At 35.5% G+C, this 22,025-nt stretch overlaps 3 protein-coding genes across 4 annotated transcripts; all 3 read left to right on the forward strand.

The window, feature by feature from the left end:
• The first annotated feature begins 2,059 nt into the window (after window positions 1–2,059).
• On the forward strand, window positions 2,060–8,592 carry LOC117918005 (ADP-ribosylation factor-like protein 8a). Of its 2 annotated transcripts, none has more exons than XM_034834515.1 (6): window positions 2,060–2,385; window positions 4,284–4,365; window positions 4,457–4,489; window positions 4,602–4,723; window positions 7,932–8,093; window positions 8,240–8,592. In XM_034834515.1, exons 1-6 carry the CDS (start codon window positions 2,348–2,350, stop codon window positions 8,355–8,357), a joined length of 555 nt encoding a protein of 184 aa, XP_034690406.1. In that variant the 5' UTR covers window positions 2,060–2,347; the 3' UTR covers window positions 8,358–8,592. The 2 variants fall into 2 exon arrangements, with proteins under 2 accessions (XP_034690406.1, XP_034690407.1); XM_034834516.1 differs by having other exon boundaries at window positions 2,180–2,385; window positions 4,300–4,365.
• A 1,763-nt stretch (window positions 8,593–10,355) lies between these two features.
• On the forward strand, window positions 10,356–18,304 carry LOC117918004 (pentatricopeptide repeat-containing protein At5g67570, chloroplastic). The gene is made up of 9 exons (XM_034834514.1): window positions 10,356–10,963; window positions 11,101–11,298; window positions 12,235–12,316; window positions 12,413–12,604; window positions 12,704–12,817; window positions 14,499–14,592; window positions 14,669–14,826; window positions 16,127–16,564; window positions 17,334–18,304. The coding sequence occupies exons 1-9, from the start codon at window positions 10,458–10,460 to the stop codon at window positions 18,126–18,128; spliced, it is 2,577 nt and encodes an 858-aa protein (XP_034690405.1). The 5' UTR covers window positions 10,356–10,457; the 3' UTR covers window positions 18,129–18,304.
• A 423-nt stretch (window positions 18,305–18,727) lies between these two features.
• On the forward strand, window positions 18,728–19,802 carry LOC117917611 (50S ribosomal protein L7/L12-like). Its single transcript, XM_034833937.1, has one exon. It carries the CDS (start codon window positions 18,956–18,958, stop codon window positions 19,451–19,453), a length of 498 nt encoding a protein of 165 aa, XP_034689828.1. The 5' UTR covers window positions 18,728–18,955; the 3' UTR covers window positions 19,454–19,802.
• Window positions 19,803–22,025: the final 2,223 nt, after the last annotated feature.

Below are 22,025 nucleotides of genomic sequence, written 5' to 3' on the forward strand. Positions count from 1 at the left end.
TGTTAGTTACAAATGAGTTATTTTATGATAGTGTAAGCAAAAACTATAACATTATATTTCCTATAGATACCTTATGTCAACTCTTGTGATAACTAAATCATATGGTTAATAATCCTTGAAGGATTTGAGATATACTTTATTATACAACTAGAATATATTTTCATAGATATGTTAAAATCTCCAAAAGATTCAAAATGTACGAAAAAACCAATTGCTTGGAAAATTAAAATGTCTAAAGTAATGATTGAATATCTGATATCACATTTTACTCTTGAAGAGTTCATATAAGACTGAATAATTATTAATGAAGATACACAAGAAAGTCAAAAAAATGTTTTCATATAGACATGCCACATTCACTAAATTCTCTAATTTCGTTCACTATAAGTGAAAAATGACTCCTTTTGTCCTAAAGAAAATAATAAAGAAATATTTAGTCTAAAAGTATATTATCTCAATGTTATTAGTGCCTTCATATACCTTGCAAATTGTATATGATCAAATATAACATTCAATGTTAACTTGCTTGCAAGATATAGTTTCACACCAAGATATAGTCTTGCACCAACTTGAAGACATTTGAATTGAGTCAAACATGTACTAGAATATTTTCGTGGAACAACCAACATGAGTTTATTTTATTATTTTAGACCCCCACAAAGTTTGATCTCAAAAAGAAGATACAACAATGTTATAGAGATCAATTAAGTAAACAATGATAATCACCTTTTCAAATTATGAAGAGAATCCATAATTCACGAAACAAGTTGTGAATATGGTTAAAGTTGATGATTCAACATATTTGGGGAATTGTGTGGGCCACCCTCCATTAAAGATAATTTTATCAAATTATATGAAAATAATGTTGCTTGTATTTTACAAATTAAAGCAAAAGATAAAATTAAGTTTATCTCCCTCAAATTCTTTTATACTCATGAGCTTCAAGAGAATAATGAAATTGATGGTCTACATAACTGATCATGTGATAATTTGGTGGTTATATTTACAAAAGTATTATATCTACCACATCTAAAAAAGTTAAGATATAACATGGAGAGCGATGATTAAAAGATCTATAATTGAAGTATTAATGAAAACATAATTATCTCTACACGAGGGAAACATACAAATATGAATAAACTATACATATATTTTTTGTTTCTTAATTCAAATTTTGTCCTATTGAATTTCATAGGTAGATTTTTAACAAGGCAATTATAATGATTAAATCCTTCAAAAAAAATTATATATATATATTATTTTCTTTAATAAGATTTTTTCAATTTTTTTTTTCTTGGTAAAGTTCTAGCCAGACACATTTCTATAAATATCCAAAAGGTAGTATTATAAAATAAAGAGTTTGCTACGAAAGTAAATCAAGGTGGATGGATGATAATGATTATGGATACCTAATGGAATAAAAGTATTATTCCCACCGTTTTAATTTCTTTCTTTCTTCTTCATTTTCTTTTCTTTTACCCCATAAAGTATACTTTTAAAACTCAAAGAACCCACTCTTTGTTTGCTGGATTGAACGGAGGAACAATTTCTACGAACCATCATATCAAATTTGCAATGTGGCTAAGCTCTTCTGTTATCCATCCAAAGCTTTACCATAAATAGAGAAAGAACTAACCTCAAAATTTAGGTAGCCCAGCCCCAGATCAGTTTTTTTGTAACAAATCACCCAACGGTCCTCTAAACCCATCGTACATTCCCTATCAGTTTGGAATTCTTGAAACTTTACGACATGCGATGCCTGCACGTATATTTATATTTAAAAAAAAAAAAAGACAATAAAAAGGGGCGACGTATTAAGTTAATGGGCCGTGATCTTCAAAGATATTCTCATAGGCCCAGTCCAGCTCACAGTGGGCTGGGCAAGGCTAGGTCAGTGTCGGAGAGCGTGGAGTGAACTGGCAAATCCCCATCCGCACACCTCAGACGTCCGTGTCGATCACTCGCTTGAAACGGGAGTGGGACTCCGAGTCCCTCCTCCCACCCTTTCGACTCCTCTAAGAACCCCATGGAATCTTCGTATTGGGTAAAACAGCCTAAAACCTAAACATAGAAGACAGCAGAATTTGCGAAATCCAGAGTGGGTTGGGTTGGTAAATAAGGGCCAGATCCAGGGCTTTTATATTTCTCAATTCTCGCATTCGGATACTGTAATCATAATCATCACTTTTTATTTCTGCGTACATCTTCATATTTCTGTACGGATACTGTAATCCACGGCGAGGGCTGAAACGAAGGTTCCTCACAGCTCAAATCCAGGCAATAGACTTCTTACAGCTCTCTCTCTCTCTCTCTCGCGTTTGTGGAGTTCTCTGGAGTCTGATCGTCGATGGGATTGTGGGAGGCTTTCCTCAATTGGCTTCGCAGGTGAGCTCTTTTGTTTCTCTGATCGATTTCTGATCGGGTTTTTGTTTGTTTTGGAAGAATTTGATTCGAGGTTGATTTTTTATTTTTCTTTTCTACTTTGAATTTTTTTTTTTTACATTTAAGTGTGTGTCTTGGATTGGAGGTAATCTGCATTCATGTTCTTGGACTTGATGGTCCTTGTGGACTTGGTTTGGTTAACAGAACGCTTCAGAATTGCCTGGATTGTTGTCGTTTTGGAAGCATTTCCCTTCCATTTTTCCTTAGTTTCCCTCGGAGAATCATCCACAGGGTTAAAGAAAGATTGTTAGGGTTCCAGAACGACTCTTTTAGTTAGAATTTGTTGTGTTGTTCTTTAGGTTTTGGTTTTGGTTTTGTTTTTTTGTGGCGGCGGGAGTGGTCTCTTATTTTTGTGGTTGTTACTAGTTTTCATTGGGTGAATTGTTGAATTGAAATAAGAGCATGAGTTTGTGGACAGGTAATAGAATAATGGAGGTGGTTGCCATTATGGTTCTGTTTATTGTTTTATCTGTGTGGGAATGGTATTTACTGTGATGATGTTAGTCACATAGATGAAGACATGGGGTTTAGAAGTGCTTAAGAGTCAAAAAGTGATAAAGTAAAGAAGAAAGGAGGAGAAAGGTTGGTGGTTACAAACTTACAGCAAAGGAATCTATGCTTGATAATAGCATTTCCTGCCTGAAGGGTACTGAATCAACAATGCAGACACCTCTTCAGTAGATGCGAAGAACTCAGTGGTAGCTCAATGCAAAAGTCAGCATCTTGCTCTTGCATGATGAAGATTATGTGCTATTTTTTAACTGATGCAAGCATGTTTCGCAACTATGGGTGTGATCCCATACTTAGGAAAGGTGAAGAAGAGATTGTATCAGGAAAGACAATTAATTGATGGATCCCTTTGATGAATTCAATGTTTGTGTTCTATATAGTTTTAAATACTGGACTCATTAATGAATTACTGTTTTAATAAATTTTTATAGGTTTTAAGTTCAATCATTAGAATTATCAAAGATTATGGATGCGGACAATTTTTCACCTTGTTATCCATACATTGAATCTTATCATAGCCCTTACTTTTATGCATCAATAGTAGTTACTACTTAAGAGATGAGCAAATAAAGTTCAATTGTTGTCATGTAATTGCCTTTTTTCATATCATTCCAAGCGCAGACGTGGTGTGTTTTGCTCTGATATTCTCATTTGCTATGATAAAATGTAACTTGAGGGGCTATCAAATTGTTTTCCTTCTTGTATTTTCCCTGGATTTCTCTTGATGAACTTCAACAAAGACTAAAAAATATCAATATACTCGCCAAATTGGTTTTTACATCAATTTGAACTTGATAAAGAAGTGCCTTTAAAGCCATACTACTCATGGAAACTTCCATGGGATGACTCATGTCTTAATTACATCCTAGTGACAAACAACTTCTTACCCTTCCAAAAATACACTTTAGCCATAGGGACCATGTTAAGAAAAAGTCTGGTCTCCTGTAGTTGAGCTCCAAATATAGAAAGAAAAGGGAAAAGAACAATATCATCCATCCAAACACATGTACTCATGTTCTACACCATGCTAAAAAAGGTAAAAAATTGTTCTTGTAGAGTGCTCCTTCAAAGTATAGGTCAAAAGGGCAACAAACAACTTGCAGACACTCAATTATGCTAAGAACAATTGTTTTCTATGCTCAGTAAATGCTCAACTGTAAAAATTTTCAAGAAAGATGTGACTCAAACTTCCTAAGCTTGCAATATTGTGGAAACAACTATCCTTACCTGATCACATATTATGACAATGTTTTATTTTCTTAATGTCTTTATTCATTCTCTTATTCCCTTTTCTTAATATGTTGCTCATTCTATTGCTTATATGATCGCAGCCTCTTTTTCAAGCAGGAAATGGAGCTTTCTTTGATAGGACTTCAGAATGCTGGGAAAACATCACTTGTTAATGTTGTTGCAGTAAGTAAATAATCATGTATGTCATTCTCTAATGGTCCTTTCCCATTTATTTGGGGCTAATGCTGACACATTGGAAACTGTATTGTTTTAGACTGGTGGATATAGTGAAGACATGATTCCTACGGTGAGTTTTCTTAGAAAGGGTTCTTACTTTCTTTTAGGATTCAATGTCCTTCTTAACATACCTGTTTCTATGGGAAGTGATATGAACATATGGCATTACACTTGATCTTCAGGTAGGATTCAACATGAGGAAAGTAACTAAAGGGAACGTCACGATAAAATTGTGGGATCTTGGAGGTCAGCCTAGGTTTCGCACTATGTGGGAGAGATACTGTCGTGCAGTTTCTGCTATTGTGTATGGAACTGTTCCCCCATCTCATTTTGAATCATAGTTTTAGAACCAATATTAATGAGCTGCTTAGCTGTTCCTCTGTGCGTGCTCGTGCTAACTAACTTTTTTTCATGGCCACTTCTTGTTTGACACTCCCAATGTTGCTAATTTTTTAGAATATCTTTTAGTCTAGTGTAGATGTTAATGATTTAATTCACTAGCTGCATCGAATTTATAATTGATATTTATAGTTAGTTTTTTGGACGACTCTCCCTCGCATTTGCCTTAGAAGTGGGCAGACAAAACCCATTGTCATAATTTGAAGTTTCAATGACAGTTGATTCATGTCATAGATTGTCAAATTTTTAGACCTTGTTTATTTTCATGATTTCTTTTCATCTTAGTGTGGAAGATAATTATAATAAATTAATAATTGATATAATAAATTGACTTTAAAATTCACGTTATAGTTATTTGGAAACTGTCACTTGCTTCAGAAGTTTTGGACACAAATGATGTGTTGTCCTTTAAGGATGCTTGTCTCCTAGAACCTTTTTTTGATAACTGGAAAGGCATTTTCTTTCTTTTCTTGTCCTCTTTTGGAATAGTCCATCTTCTGTTACTGGTATACATGTAACATGTTCATTGTTGATCATTATTCTTAAACTTTTGACTTCCCATAGGATATTCCATCTGGTATACATGTACCTTTAGAGATTTTGGGTTCTCATCCATAAAATTGGTGAATATTTGCCATACGTAGGGTGAGATTTCTTGGCTTTTTTGGTCTATTGAAGATAATTAGAAGATGACTCTGGTTTTAAGATTTATTGAGTAGTTGGCTTATGGTAAAAAGTTAGGGTGGGGATGAAGGTACTTCCAGGTTTTATTCCATGTAACAGTGAAAAGACAAAAAAATTACCTAAAAATTGTTGTGTAATTAGGAAATCTAGAGGAAAAAAAATACATGTAATTTTCTCAATGGTTTTTGGAAAATTTAGATGTTTTAACAATTAGTAAATATTTGAAAAAATATTTTGTTTGAAATCTAGAAAAATTTTGGAACTTTCATGAAATAAGGCTAGGCTGATAAAATTCAAATTATGGAAACCTCAAAGAAAAAAATTTAAGAATTGGGAATTGTTATTGAATTCTTTTAATGATCAAATTTAGGCATTTGAATTGTCTTCCCAAAACTTTTGTGAATTGAAGATTGTGCAATCAGTATAATGAACTGATTGTGTTTAGGAATCAAAACATGAACATATAATTAGTCCCATGGGTTGAATATATACTATGAAACTTGGGAATGGTATCAATCAAATGTCCATGCACACTCTTATCCTCTTCCTTCAGTTTTTAACTTTATTACAAAAGGGCTCAAATTATCAAATAAAAGAGTCCTGAAATACTTCTCCACTAGGCTAAGCAGCATGGCATGTGGTTTTTTGTAAAATTAGAAGTATTTGTGCACTGTGTCTGTTTGAAAAATCAATATACAAATTTGTTTAGGGAATGCAATGTTATTCAATTATCAACTTGCCCCAGAAAATTAGTGGTGCCTTTGATTTCACATGCATCTAGAGGATGTATTTCATCCTTTCAAACAAAAGAATGGTTTGTCTGAAAGCAGAAATGAGAACTGTTTTCTCTGTTTTGAAAAAAAACAAAAAAGAATGAGAAGAAGAAAATCACACTGACATTGTAACATGTTGGTTAACACATTTTTGAAAATTGATTTCAAAAATATTTTCTAAAAATTGCTTATTTTTAAAAACATGCAGAACTTGTTTTTCACATATTAAAAAATGAAAGCATCGTTGCAATTGTACGTGATCCAAAAACCAACATGTTCATGAGTTCATCACTTCTGTTTGTAAATGAAAATGTTCATTAACCAAATAGGTTCTAAGACCCTTGTTGTTCTTACTTGTCTTTTGAGTTCTATTCCTTGTTTTTTTTCCTTCTCCCTTATAGTCAGTCAGTAGAATTGAACTCACAATATCAACTTCATAGTTGTCAGACATCATCACTAAGCCAAGATACTGGTGGTGTGTGTTTGTGAGTTATCATTAGCTTAAATCCTTACAACACCTGCTAATCTGGTTTACAAATTGGTTCTACTGGAAGTTGTATGATTGGAAACCTAAGTATTGTGATTGGAGCACTACCAGAGACCACATGACAGGAGTTATAAGAGGATCAAAGTTGCAAACCTAGTTAAATTAGCAAAATGGCTGAATTAAGTGCTTTTCTCTGAATCATTTTGATTATTATAATTAAACTTTTCTTATGAATAAGGAATCCAGCTAACCCTACTTGCTTACTGTATGAAGCACTAAAATGCAAAACAGGTGAAGATATAGTATTCAAGCTTGTTGACTTGAACCTGATCCTTGGTCCAATCTCCTACATGCTCTATGGGCTGCTTTAGCTGGCATCTTCATTTTCTTTTGGGAAATGTTAAACAGAAGAGAGTGTTTAATATTTGGTCCAGATGTCAATTTTGTCAAGTGCCTAGCTGGGTCCAAATTGGGTCAACTGGCCCTGGTTCAATGGGCAACCAATCGGTTGTCTTATGTAGGCTTTTTGCAAATTATTTGAAGGAATGCTCGTTTTTCCTTGATCTAATGAATTTTTATTTTTTTTTCAAATGTGGATTTCAAGTTTCATTGGCATTCATCTCTTGGCCAGTTCTCATGGCACTACTAGTGCTGAGGAAGTATGTTTTACAGAACTGATCAACCCAACAGGATTGTCCAGATTCAAAATTTTTCATTGATTCAAGTAGTTTGATCTGATGGAGAAGTGCAACATGTTTAAATAATTCTATTGTAACCAATGCAGATCCAGATTTGGGGTTCTGTAAGGGGGTGGACTGGTAATTTAAATGTCCTTCACTTTTGCATTAATTGGCTGCATACAAGCTCAAACCCTTTTTTTTTTATGCTTGATAGCCTGAGATGGCACCATTGCACCAAAGTTTGGCCAAAAATAGTTTTGTCTTTCAGATCAATGGAATTAATGATGATTTTTCATGTGATGTTCACTTTTTAGTGTTAATGAAGTGTTTATGCATTAGGGTCCTTGTTTCTTAATAAATTGATATTTTGTGATTATAAAACATTTTATTTCTTGCTTACCCAAATCAAGTTTCCCAGTGGTTCAGTGTAATATTTAGTTGACCTTGCAATTACTTAACCAAGTTGTCTGAACCTGATCTCTCTTGCAGTTATGTGGTTGATGCTGCTGATCCAGATAACATTGGCATCTCAAAAAGTGAACTCCATGATCTGCTGAGCAAACCCTCACTGAATGGTATTCCTTTGCTGGTACTGGGAAACAAAATCGACAAGCCAGGAGCTCTGTCCAAACACGCTTTGACTGAAGAAATGTAAGTGGATGCTCTTTCACTTCCATGACCTGGAACCTTTCTTGACCAAATTTAAAAACTCCATGGTGAATGCTGAATCAGTATCCATAGCCTGGTTTTCAATATGTGCATTGTTTTGGTAATGAGAACACCATTATGCTTTGCAGGGGACTCAAATCAATTACTGACAGAGAAGTATGCTGCTTCATGATCTCTTGCAAGAATTCTACCAACATTGATTCTGTTATTGATTGGCTTGTAAAGCATTCCAAATCTAAGAGCTGAGAAGGGTTTTTCTCTCTTCCTGTATTCTGGTTTCTCTTTGTTGAAATTTCTGAATGATGTGTTTCTGGGTTGTTGGTGGTGAGATTCACTGGTCTAACTCTATTGCTGATTGTTTTACATTTGTCTTATTTTCTTTAAAGCTGCTATATAGTGTACATTAGACTATGTCCTTTGTAATTGATGATTTCAGGGTTTTTTTTTTCATGGTTTTAATGATCAGAATTTGGCTGCTTCTCATGTTTGCAGTAGTATTCAATTTCAGTAAAGATAGAGAAGGGTTGACTGTTATAAAAACCGGCTGCTGGATGTACTTTATAGCACGTGCCATTATGGAAAAGAATTCTAAGAATAAAGGCACTTCATAAGAAATAGCATGTGCGTGATGTTATGCATCATAGATTCATAGCGAGGCTGGTGCCATCTCGTTGGTTTTTTCGGATTCAGGTTTGAAACCATCTAACCTTTTTTACCCATGGTTGCCATGTTACATGGATGCTTCAGTGATGAGTTGTTAGTTCGAATAATTATTTTTAGTGTATTTTGTGGAATAAATTTTAAGCTCATGCATAAAGGAGACTATAGTTACATGAGTGATAATTTTCATTTTAAATTTTATTTTTGAAATTTTTTTTAAAATTAGAAATAAAATTTCTTTTATATTTTTTATTTTTCTAATTTTTATTATCAAATTTAAAAAGAGATAACAAATAAATTATCAAACAAAATGTATTTTGTCCGTTTCTATACCTCCCAACACATCATTGATGTCTGACGTGTCTAGTTTGAACCAACAACAAGAAAATCGTTTTTTTTTTTTTTTTTTTTGCCAATAATTTCTTTTTTCATTTGTAACTTTTTTCTTCCTCGATTTCTATAATATCAAATTTATAATAGACAAAGGCATTAAAATCTTTGCTAACAAAGAAATCCATGTCAATGAGAAAAAAAGACAAGGAAAATGATTGGAGATGTAATGCAAAGGCTTCCTTACCGGTAAATAGTACTCTTGGTGTTAAGAATGCGTAAAAATCAAAATATCACGATTAGTGTTTGGGTTTAAAAATTGATGTGATGAAAAATAAAGGTACGTTTGGTTGTTGTTTTTTGTTTTTAAAAATAAAAAACATTAAAAATATGTTTGGAGAAAGGGGTGTGTTTTTATTCTTTGTGTTTATCGTTTTGTCAAAAGTCATTTTTTTAAAATAATAAAAAAATATTTTCATTATTCAAATAACATATTATACTTCATATTTTATTTTCCTTCCATTTGTATTTTCCTAACTACTTTTTGTATTTTCGTGAAACTGAGTTTCATCCGATATCATATCGTAATTTCTAAATCTTTTATTTTTTTTAAATTATTGAAATTAATATATTTACACATTATTACGAAATCATATTTTGTTTAAAAAAATCATAATTGTTGTAAAACTTTTAAAAGATAATATTTTTTTAATTTAAATGAATGGTACATATAAAACTTATTTATATATTTATAATATCAAGTTAATTAAAAAAATAACACTTTATTAATTAAAAAAAACTTTCAAATATGTTTTTTTTTTGTTTTATTTGTTCTAATTTTTTTTTATTAACTCAACCAAACATGTTTTTTTAAAACAAAATTTATTTTCCAAAATTCAGCTATCAAATACAAAGTAAAAAGAAAAAAGCGACAAAAACTATTTTTAAAAAATTTTATCAAAAATTGTTTTACATAACAATTTTCAAAGGGTCTATTCGGTATTAAAAAATAATTTTTGAAAACTGCTTTTTAATATTTTAAATGTTTGTATAATTATTTTTTTAAATAGTTATTAGAAAATAAATTAAAATAATAAAAATATAATTAAAATATATTATTTAAAAATATCGTGTTTTTTGTCCTTAAAAATAAAAAATAAAAAATAGTATTTGGCCGTGACTTTTCCAAATTTTTTGTTTTTGAGAAGGAAAAGCGTTTTAAAAAACAGTTTCCAGACAGCCCTTAAAGCCCTTTCGGAAATATGGGTGTTAGCAGACCCTCCCTTAACCAAATAACCATTATCCATCGACGTATTGGCGCCTGAGGGGGACGCCCTGCTTCTCCACTCATTCACCATGGAAGTGCCTCCTCCTACCGGAATCCCCACTCCCAATACCGAGAAAATCAAACGAAACCTCATCAGAAAGGGCGTATACCCAACTCCCAAAATCATCCATACTCTCCGCAAGAAAGAAATCCAAAAATCAATTCGCAAATCAAAGCGCTTGGCCAATCAAAACCAGTCCCCGACTGAAGATGAAGAAGTAAATGAAGAAGCTCATTTCCGAGCCCTAAAGCGCGAATACACAAAGTTGTCCAAGGCTTTGATGGTTGGGAAGCCGTGGGAGAGACCTGGGTTCAAAGAGATTCTGAATGGGAGTGTGGAGTACGGTGGAGAGAGGCTGAAGAGAGAGCATTTGAGGGAGTTGAGCGAAATTCTTGAGAAGCGTGGTGAGGTCAGGTGGCTTTTGGATGATGATGTTGAAGTTGAACAAGGTTCTTCGGGGAATGAACGGAGAGGGTGGAGTCCGGCAAGGCGTCGCGGTGGAGATGCTGATGCTATTAGGTTTCTCGTTGATAGGTATCTTCTGTTTGGTTGCTGAGAAAGTTTAGGAAAAATGACAGAAAACGAATTTTTGAATATTCTGTTATTATTATTATTATTTTTTTCCTCCTGGACTTGTTTTTGAGGCTGATAAAAGATAGTTTGTGACATAGGCTTACTGCTGCAGACATTACAATTAGAGATTGGAAGTTTTCCAGGGTAATGAAACAGTCTGGATTACAGTTCACAGAACGCCAGTTACTGAGAATTGTTGAAGAACTTGGTGCTCGAGGACACTGGAAGCATGCATTATCTGTTGTGGAATGGGTGTACACCGATAAGGATAAGGACAACAGACGGTATAAGAGCAGGTAATTTTTATTAGGTCTTATATCAATTATGATGGAAGAGTTAGAACTAGTGGAATTGATCTTTGTTTGGACAGATTTCAGTTTTGACAGAGAATGGGATCAGAAGAAGATCATATAAACAACTAAACAAGTGCCATACACAACATAAAAGAATTGCCCCTGGATTGATCTCATGTTTTGCAATGAACTTGCTTTGCGGCATAGAATTAGCCTCCCTCTTGGGCCAGTATTGTAACTTAATAAAAAATTCCACCATATGTTTGTGGCTCTATCCTTGGCTATATCCATCCGTTAAACATGGACCCTTGTGATTTTAGATCAACACCCAAGCTTTGCCTGATGTTTGGATATAGGAATTTCCAAGACTAACTAGGTCATCTATCTTTGGGTAAATCAAACCATTTCCAAATCAAATACTGGATATGAAACACCCAACACTAATACCATCTATATTTGTCTTTTCTAGTGGAGCCATATGGTAACCACTCAATTGATGGCCTGGACTTTAACTAGTGATAAATGTGCATGATTCTATGGAAGCCTTTCATGTATTCTGAAAAAAGGGTTGATATCTGCCTCTCCTGTAACCTCATAATGAAAACCAATCTGGTCATTTGGTATCATTTTCAAATTTCAACTATACTCATCTTAGTTTTGGGTTTTAACTTGCACCTTTTATTGGCAAAATTATTATCCTGGCAGCTATTTTTGTTTTCTAGAATGCTGACATGAGTGGTTTGATTTGGATAGTGTTTCTTCTCTAGTGCTTTTTTCTCATTCTAATTTACTGTGATTCATTTATGAAAGTCTATCTTTTATTCTCATATTTTGTTCTTTTATCTGTATGTTTACTATAGAGAATGTTTAGTTCTAGTGGTAGTTAATTGTGTTAAATTTTTTTTTGTTGTCCTATAAGTAACTTTATGTTTCTTTTAGGTTTGTATACACTAAACTCTTAGCAGTTCTTGGGAAAGCAAAAAGGCCCCATGAAGCTCTTGACATTTTCAATTTGATGCGTGTAATGTCCAAATTCTTTTTCCCCCTCTTTCTAACAAGGTTCCTCATCTATAATTTGTGATTTTTTTTTATGGACTTTTAACTCCAAGCCATTCAGGGTGACTGCCATATATACCCAGATATGGCTGCATACCACAGTGTTGCTGTTACACTTGGTCAAGCCGGTCTTCTGAAAGAATTGCTGAACATTATTGAATGCATGAGGCAGAAACCTCCAAAAAGAATAAAAAATATGAGCCGGAAGAACTGGAATGCACTCCTTGAACCTGATGTGGTTATATTTAATGCTGTAAGAGAGCATTACTACTTTTTGCAGCCCACTTAAAATTCACTGTATATATTGTTAAGCATATTGACGAAAGTAACCACTCTCTCACATTGGTACCAGGTACTGAATGCTTGTGTTCCAACCCAACAATGGAAGGGTGTGTCTTGGGTGTTTAAGCAGTTGAGAAAGTGTGGTCTGAAGCCTAATGGAGCAACTTATGGACTTGCAATGGAGGTAACAACTAGATCATGAAATCTATTCCCACACTATATTTTGAGCATGAGTCTATTTCTCTTTAGAGGTGAGTATGTGTCTTGTTTTTGTGCCCTTGAGGCCTGGCTCAAGTGGTAAAGGGATGGGAAGGGTTGTGGGAGGTCTTAGGTTCAAGTCCAAATGGGGACAAAAATTTACCTATAAAAAAGCAAAAAAAAGTGTCTCTTTTTTTTGTCAAATCTAGGTTTGAAGTGGTTTAGAGGCTAAAAGCAGGAAAAAATAGAATAGATATTTTAGGTGTTATCATATGTTCCTAGATTCACTTCATGTGCTACCAGTTCTATTATTTGTATTGCCAGCACCATAATGCTGATCCCAAAACTCCAGAATTCATATTTTTTAAGAGGGTTCTTCAGATATTATTATCCGAAAAATGGGTGTTGGGGTTGATTGTCTTGGGGTCATTTTAGAGATGTCGCAGATATGATGCTCATTACTTTCAAAGGTTTGGGATGAGTCCCAGAGGCAGAGTACTTTAGCAAGGAGCCATGCTCCCAAAATCTTTACTATTTGGTTGGAGAGATCTTAGGATCTTTGGGGACAAGATGAAGGCCACCTGAGTCTTTGTGGGATGTCATGCACTATCTCACTTTTTGGGGGAGTTCTGTTTCAATAGAGTTGCTGGCCATCTCCCTTAGCATTGATTATACTGAATTGGAAGGTGTGCAGAGGGAGCACTGCTAGCAGGAATAAGTAAGTAGTTAATGCAGTATGGGAACCCCACCTTTTGGGGGAATCCTGCTCAGTTGGGATTTGAATATTCAGATATCGATAAGGCAGTATGATTAGGGGTTTTCCTAAATTAACAGGTTCTGGATTGGCAATAGAGGTTTTAAGATCTCTGCCTTGTTGGAAGGCTTGATGGTGATGAATTATATGTGGATAAGTAATTTTCAAGTGGAAGGGGATGCAGCAGTTATGACATGGATCTGTAATGGGGGAAAAGGGGCGCTTGGGAATGGGGTACATGATGTGGAAGATTTTAGATCTCTCAGGAGGGATGGGTTGCTCGTTTTCATTGATGCCTGGTTCCACCAACCAGTAGCTAATCGGTTGGCAAACAAGAGGGCATTGGTGCAGGAGGCATTTGTTGGACACTTTCTTTGCCCCTAAGAATTTATCAATATTTAGTTTCCTTGCTGGTATTCATGGTGTTGTAGGTTCATATTTCTTTGGGCGACTTCAGGTGCTTGCTTGTAAATGTTTCCTTTTGTTTGCCTTGAAGGATAGTCCATCCTTCCTATATCCTTCCATTCTTTATGCTTTACAAATGTTTGTTCTTATTAGGAAAAAAATATTTTATGAACATGATGTAAACTAAAAGTAAGTATCATGGCCAGAGCTTCCTCATGATTATGTCAAGAATGATATGTGATCTAAAGTGAAAAGAAAAAAATAAAATAATGTTGTTATTGTACCATTGCAGTTGTGTATCACATACACAAACTTAGATATCCATCACTTGATCATGCTTTGGTTTCTCATTTAATCCATCATAACCAATTGAAATCCTTTTGATGCTGTTTTATACTTGGGTAAATATGGGACTCATCTCTAGGGAGAAAAAGAATTCAACCTGCAGTTTATCATTTATCTTCAAATTGTATATTCATAGAACCTTACAGGAGTTTGCTTGTTGAAGGTGATGCTGCAATCTGGAAAGTATGACCATGTCCACAGGTTCTTTGAAAAAATGAGAAGAAGTGGGGAAGCTCCAAAAGCCCTTACTTATAAAGGTAGTGTTTTTTGTTGCTGCCCAGAAAGGGTGTTGTTATTTGATGGCTCATGCATCTTCAATCTGCAACCTTCCAGTTCTTGTCAGAGCCTTTTGGGAGGAAGGTAAAGTCAATGAAGCTGTTGAAGTCGTCAGGGATATGGAACGAAGGGGAGTGGTTGGAATTGCTAGTGTATATTATGAGCTAGCATGCTGCCTTTGCAACAACGGGAGGTGGCAAGATGCTATTGTGGAGGTAAACCTCTTTATATGTGAGTATGGATTTGGTATGGCTGGATTGCTTGGAGATGGTGTATTTGAACCATATGTTATGATTATTGCTTACTTAATTACCTTCTTGTTTGGAGCCTTTGCTAGCATTTATTTTCATTTATTAAATTTTATCATTTAGAATTCGAAGAGTTGCTATCTTATGTTTACATAAGGCATGGAAAAAACCAAGAGCATGTTTCACTTAACCACTGTAGTTGAGTTGTTTGTAATTTTGATGGAATTGGTTTATTGCAATGCCAGATCTTTCTCTCTCTTCTTGGCCTTTGGAAATTATGATTAATCTGACTTTTTGTATGAAGGATTGCCAAAGAATGAAACACTGGAAACATGATATTAATTTTGGATGTCTTGCTGAACACAGCAATTTCAATGCCTACAGTTGGCAGCAGTCTTCTTTCTTTCCTTTTCTTTTTTTGTCTCACTCTGCTGTTTTAAAATTGATACTTCTTATACCTCAAATTTCCTCTGCAATTTTTTATTATCGTTTCACTGGATTGTACTTTTGAAGGAATTTAATACTTTTGTGTTCCTTTCCATGGTGAAGGGAAGAAAGGCAAATAGTCACACTAGTAATTGTTTTGTGTGACAAATATTAATGCATTGAATACATACCCTCTATTTTGCCCATCAAAAAAAAAAAAAAATTAATGCATTGAGCAAGATGGAGTTGGTTGGTTGGTCACCAGTGTCCCAATCATTCTAGATGGTTGTGCTGCTGGTGGTGGAATTGCAAACCCCTGACCCAGAGAGTGCATGCTCAAGGAACTGTTCCTTCTCCAAAAACTGCATTTGAAGAAAGTTAAGTGCAGTCTTAAATATGAAAAGTGATATGTACATATGTCTCACAAGTTAGCTTGGAAATGGTGGACCCATTATCTATTGGCTGGTGTTTCACCAATTATGTTTCTGAATAATTTAATCTACTATGTGATCTTGGTACTCAGGTTTGGTCCATGAATCCTATGACATCTGGATAATTTATTATTTTCTGCAACTGTGATGGTCTAACATACATTTTTCTTATTTCTGAGAATTTTTGTTGTTACAAGGCAATATTGATTCCCTTTTCAAATTTTTGTTCCCATACAAAAAAAAAAAAAAAAAAAAAAAAGTTCTTTAGATTCCATTTGAAAATGTTGGCATCTCCTCCTTTTTTGGGTTGAATGGTTTTCCCCCTTCCTGTTGCAGTCTCTATAGCTACCTCCTGTTTAATTATGTGTGGATAAGCAGGAAAGTTTATTTTCTTAAAAACATGCCTGCAGGTTGAGAAGCTGAAAAAACGTCCTCATAGTAAACCTTTGGAGGTTACATTCACTGGCATGATCACCTCTTCCATGGATGGTGGACATCTTGATGATTGTCTATCCATCTTTGAGCACATGAAATATCATTGCTCCCCCAACATTGGGACCATAAATGCCATGCTGAAAGTTTATGGACGGAATGATATGTTTTCTAAAGCTAAAGAGTTGTTTGAAGAAACCAAAAGATCTAGGTTTGCTTCTAATACATGCATGGATGATGGTGGTATTTCCCTCGTACCAGATTTGTACACATATAGCTCAATGCTCGAGGCATCTGCCAGTGCACACCAATGGGAGTTTTTTGAGTATGTCTACAAGGAGATGACTCTCTCTGGGTATCAGCTTGATCAAAGCAAACATGCGTTGCTACTTGGAAAAGCGTCCAGAGCTGGGAAGGTATATATAGAATTCGTATTCTTTTGTTCTTTCTTTTTTTGGTTTAAATGACAAATACTAGAACTGTTAGTCCATGTTGCCTCTTTTACTAAATCTATTTAAAATGATTTTTCTGCTGGTATCTCCTAATGGCAAAAGGACAGGATTTTTGTTCTCCTCTAGTCATCAATTGCATCCAGTGATTTGACAATCAATTCATGGAACTCAAAATCTCAAAATGCACGAGTGTTCCTTGAAACCTTTGTGTAGCGCCTTATGCTTCTATTGTAAATTGTTTTTCTCAAATCTGACTGCATGAACAATGAGACTAGTTCTTTATGACACTATTGAATATTTTCTTATGGGGCTTATACAATGGGGCCTATCAAGAAAACAATGGGTCTATCTGGTTGAGGGATTAGGGCAGCCTTGAATAGGGGAAAGGAGGGAGTTTGTAAAATAGTTCTTGTTTCTTATGACCACCTGAAGCCTTGTTGGTTATCTGCCTTCTGCAATACTGATTGTTTCCAATTTGATTTGATCCAACTGCACATTCTTTTAGCAAAGTTGGGGGAAGACAGCCACTTCAATGTTCACCTCATCTTTAGTATTACTCGAAGTCACTGCCCTAATATTTTCTAAAAAGCTGGATTTTTTTTTGTTATTGATCAGCTCATAAATTCCCATGTCATAAGTTGGGTGCCTGTTGTTCTTTTAAGATGTTGAATGATCCCAAATCATGGGTGGATAATTTTAAACATAAATTTGCTTCCTTCTGCTTTCTTTGTAGTGGCATCTGCTGGAGCATGCATTTGACACAATTTTGGAAGCTGGAGAAATTCCTCATCCTTCTATCTTCACTGAAATGATATGTCAAGCTACCGCACAGCATAATTATGAAAGAGCAGTCACCCTCATCAACGCTATGGCTCATGCCCCATTTGTGGTCAGTGAAAAGCAATGGACAGATCTTTTTGTGACAGATGACAGGATCAGCAGGGTTAATTTAGAGAAACTATTGGATTCTCTCCATAATTGTGATGTAGCAGAGGAAGCCACCGTCTCAAACTTATACAAGTCACTGCAGTCTCTGTGTGGATCCGGAACATCAATGGACCAGAGTTCTGTTGCTTTTGGAGATGAAGCCATGATTAGAACACCCTTGAATGGCAATAGTGGAGAGCTTGATGACAACAAAAAGGTATTTTTTCAAAAGTTTTCTGCGGATGCTAGGGGTTCAGACCTTAGCCCTCATGAGAACCCTCCCGTAAAGAACAGTGATGTCATATTTGATATATTTTCTGTCAACCTCACCGGTAGTGAGGAAGAAGATGCTGACACTGATGGAGAAACTATCTATGAAGCCTTTAATTATGCTTGTAATGGAGATGAAGTGGCATCAAATGAACCTAATACTTTAGATGGGAACTCAAAAGGCATTAACAAGATTGAACTCAACATGCGGGCTAAAGAAGATGATTCCCACGGATCCGACTTGCCCTCAGCAAATGAAATATTGGGAACTTGGAAGAAGAGCAGGGAAAGGGATGGTATTTTCTTCCCCTTTCAACTGGGCCAGAAGTAAGGCGCCAGACAAACTGACTGGGATCTTCGGTAGCAATGTCCATATGTAATCTTGCAACTACTAATATACGACAGATTGTTGATATGGTATTCACCATTAGTCTGTACAAAAGTTAGTATGTCAATATACTGCAAAGAAGAAGCATTTATGAGATTGAAGCACACATCTTTGCTCTATGCTGCTAACTGGTTTGCATGCATTTTAAATTAAGACTCCAATGCATATATTGTTAGAAAGAGAAATACTTCAAGACCCCTGTTTATTTTCTTTCCAGAATTACATGCAGCGGGGATCATTTGCAGGATCCAAAATGGTAACAGACACTTCCCCGCTCAGGCAAGGTTGCATTTCATTGCAGCGCTGCCTACAGTCAGGATTTTTTATAATTTTACTTTTAATAATAATATCATTTACAAGATATGTAAATTATAAAATTAAATAATTTTGTATAATAAATTTAAATTTAATATATAAAAATGATTATTAGTTATTATTTATAAATATAATATTATAAAAATACGATGGACACGCTGTATCTTCCTTTTCTATGATCAGGAGTGAAGAATCTGAAGACAAGACTCCATGTGACAAACAGAACGACGTCGTTCCCCTAGAGTGAGAGACCGATTTATTAGCAATCGCAGCATTGTTGGTATTCTGGGAGGGGGATTTGGCCCCCAGGGAAGGCATAGACTCTGAGTTGATGAAACGACGTCGCTTAGTAAGGAGACTAATCGAATCGCTAGATTAGCCTGGCTCCCACCTTTTACAGGTGAAACCAAAACCCTAAACCCCGCTACTGAAACGATAAAACTTGATCTCCCAAAATGCATTCCATTACCACAAGGATCCCTTACAAAACCCTAGTTAGACCCTTGTTCTTCGCCCAGTCTCGCAATCTTTGCTCTGCTTCTGCAACCACGCAGAAGCTCGAAAGAATCGCCGACGAGCTTCTCGACCTCACGAAGCTCGAAAGGTACGACTACTCCATCCTTTTCAGGCTCAAACTTGGCCTCAACAAGTACGGTCCCGCCGTGTCTGGTCTGGCGTCTGCCGATTCTGCGTCCGCCGGATCCGGGTCTGCCCCCGCAGACGCCAAAGCTGCTGAGAAGACGGCTTTCGACATCAAGCTGGAGAAGTTCGATGCTGCTGCCAAAATCAAGATCATCAAGGAAGTTAGGACTTTTACTGATCTGGGATTGAAAGAAGCCAAAGACTTGGTGGAGAAAGCCCCGGTTGTTTTGAAGAAAGGGGTTACTAAAGAGGAGGGCAATCCCATTGTTGAGAAGCTCAAGGAGTTGGGAGCCACTGTGGTATTGGAATAACTTCTGTTGTTTCACATGTTGGAAATGCTTTATGGAATTGCATCTCGCATATGCTCAGCAGCATGCCATATGATTCTTCTTTCGAAAAATTAGGATTATTTATACGCCATGATCTTTGATGCAGAAGCAATTTGTCTAATCTGTTGAGAAAGGTAGCATTACTCTTTTGTTAATGTAGAATAATCTTTTATCACAATGATAAATGAATTTGTTGATGAGCGGTTTTGGCAATGTTTATGTCAGCATTTTTTTTCCTGGGAAACTGGTTTGTGTTGCCGGGAGCAATGAAATTTGAAAGGTGAATTGGGTGACTTTATGATCAATGCAATGCTTCTTATTGCTGTTCTTATGTCTACTGAAAGTCAAAATGGTATATTTTTCAAATTTGACAAGAGTGATAAGCAGTAACTCAATAGTTTGGGATGCAAACACCTTGTTTCTGTGTCTAACAGACATATATCAGTAAGCTTGTTTCATCCTATGTGCTCACAGGAGTTTGATTCATCCTCTGATGTTATGACCAGTGATCCAAGGGTTCTTGATTGTCTTCTGTTGTTATGACCCAAAGGTTCTTAAATTGCTAGAATTATGGAATGATTACTTAATGTCCTCACTTTGGATGTTAGGGTTAAGGGGGAAAAAAGAAAAGAAAAGAAAAGAAGAGAAGAGAAGAGTTGATAAAGAACTAAACAAATTTAATTTTCCATTCATTTTTCAACTTTATCTTTAGAAATCATATCCATCTCAATTTAGAACATTGCTTTAAATCCTGAGGTCAGCTCTCGTAGTTGTTCTTTATTAGACAAATTTCTGGTGCTTGACTTCTTCCTCCAATGCTGAAGCACCTGTTTTGCATCCGATCTGGCTGTTATTTTGACCACTAATATATTGATATTTGCCTTAAACTCTACATGGAAATCTTTAAATGTTGGTTTTTCCTTGTCTCAAGTGAGAGGTACCCTTTTGAGTTGGAATGGGTCTTTTGTAGAAAATAAGCTAAAAAAGCTTGGAAAGGTGCTTCTTTATGCTTATTTTCGATAGTATGGAGGGAGGGAAATAGGAGAGCATCTGAGAATATAGAGGGTCGGGGTGCCTGCAGGAGATCACTCCTTGTCCATGGTGGACTTTGTAGAGTGGTTAGGCTCTAAGTTAGGTGTTGTTGCTGTTTTTTGCATTCCCCTTGCCTTGGTTTTTGGCCGTTTTAACATCTTTGTATATATTGTATATATTTTTATATTCCTCTTTAGGTGCTGTTAATACATTTGATATTTTACCTATCAAAAAGACAAAAAACAAAAAAGGTGAGCTTTGTACCTCCCCTGATGTTTATTCTGATCTCAACATTTTCTCTGTTCAACCTTTTTCAAACTTTTGGTAGGTACTACATATGTTTAGCTGATTTTGAAATGCATGTTGTCTTAAGTAGCTTAACTGACACTACTGTGGCATTGTGGGAAATCAGACAAGGCAGGATTCTAATTGATCATATATTGTCTTGGTGATTCTGTAGAGTATAAAATGTTACATGAGCTTTGAGGCTGGTAGTTGCCAATAACACTTGCATTTGTAACTTTTAGCAATTGGGAAGTTAAAAAATGAAAAATAAGGAAAAGACGGAGAGCGCATTTTCCCCCTCTCATATCAACTGGGAAATTAAAAAGGAGAAATAAGTAAAAAAAAACAACAACAACCAACTTCAAAAGTGCCCTTAACCTAATTCAGGATGTTTCTGTTGAGAGTTATTTAGGTCTTTGGTCTGAAATGAGTCCTAGGCTACTTAAGTTCCCTGCTTTTATTGTTCATTTGCTAGACGCAAGCTGATGCTAGGGCAGGATGGAGTACTCATGCTTTAGACTTTTAAATGCTGAATTGTAAATACAATTTTGGAGAGTTTGTAGACAGGAAAATCACTGACGCCGGCTACTTCTCCTTCCCATGTAAGTGGTATGGTACGACAGAGCTCCATAACAACACCAGGGTGATTTTCCACCTCTTCAAACCACTTGAATGCTTCTTTCAGGCCAGATGGTTGTTCTAAAGATAGTTACACCTGTATGGCTTCCTGTTGATTATATTCTTGGTCAAGCCTACATGTGACTGAAAATCTTGTGAGAGAACATTCAGAACTTCTCCAATCCATGTCATGAGTTAATTTGTAGCCAACATTAATTACGGTATCAATGAAACTCCACAAAATATTACTTAGGCATTGCAAGGGTTCGAAATGAGGACCTTTTGCACCCAGTGGGAGAACAGTACCAATAGAAGGGATGCTCTATTTTTGGATCTCGGCTGAGATTAGACATGCTGATCAGTGATCACTAAAAAAATTAAAGCGACTGTGATCTCTAGCAGGCCTTTTGTGTCTACTTGATCATGTTTGACCACCTGAGATTTGTTGCATTTGTTTGCCCCATGTATGCTTATATGTACACGCCTTCTGGTCCATATGCATGCTTACATATACCTTGGTTATCACGATTTGAAGTTAGGTGCCATCACCTAATTCCTCTTTTTTTTTTTTTTTAATCTTTTTTCTCTTTTTTATTTTTTCTTTCTTTTTCTCTTTTTT

The sequence above is a fragment of the Vitis riparia genome, chromosome 7 (genome assembly GCF_004353265.1).
Source record: "Vitis riparia cultivar Riparia Gloire de Montpellier isolate 1030 chromosome 7, EGFV_Vit.rip_1.0, whole genome shotgun sequence".
In the NCBI taxonomy this organism is placed as follows: Eukaryota; Viridiplantae; Streptophyta; class Magnoliopsida; order Vitales; family Vitaceae; genus Vitis; species Vitis riparia.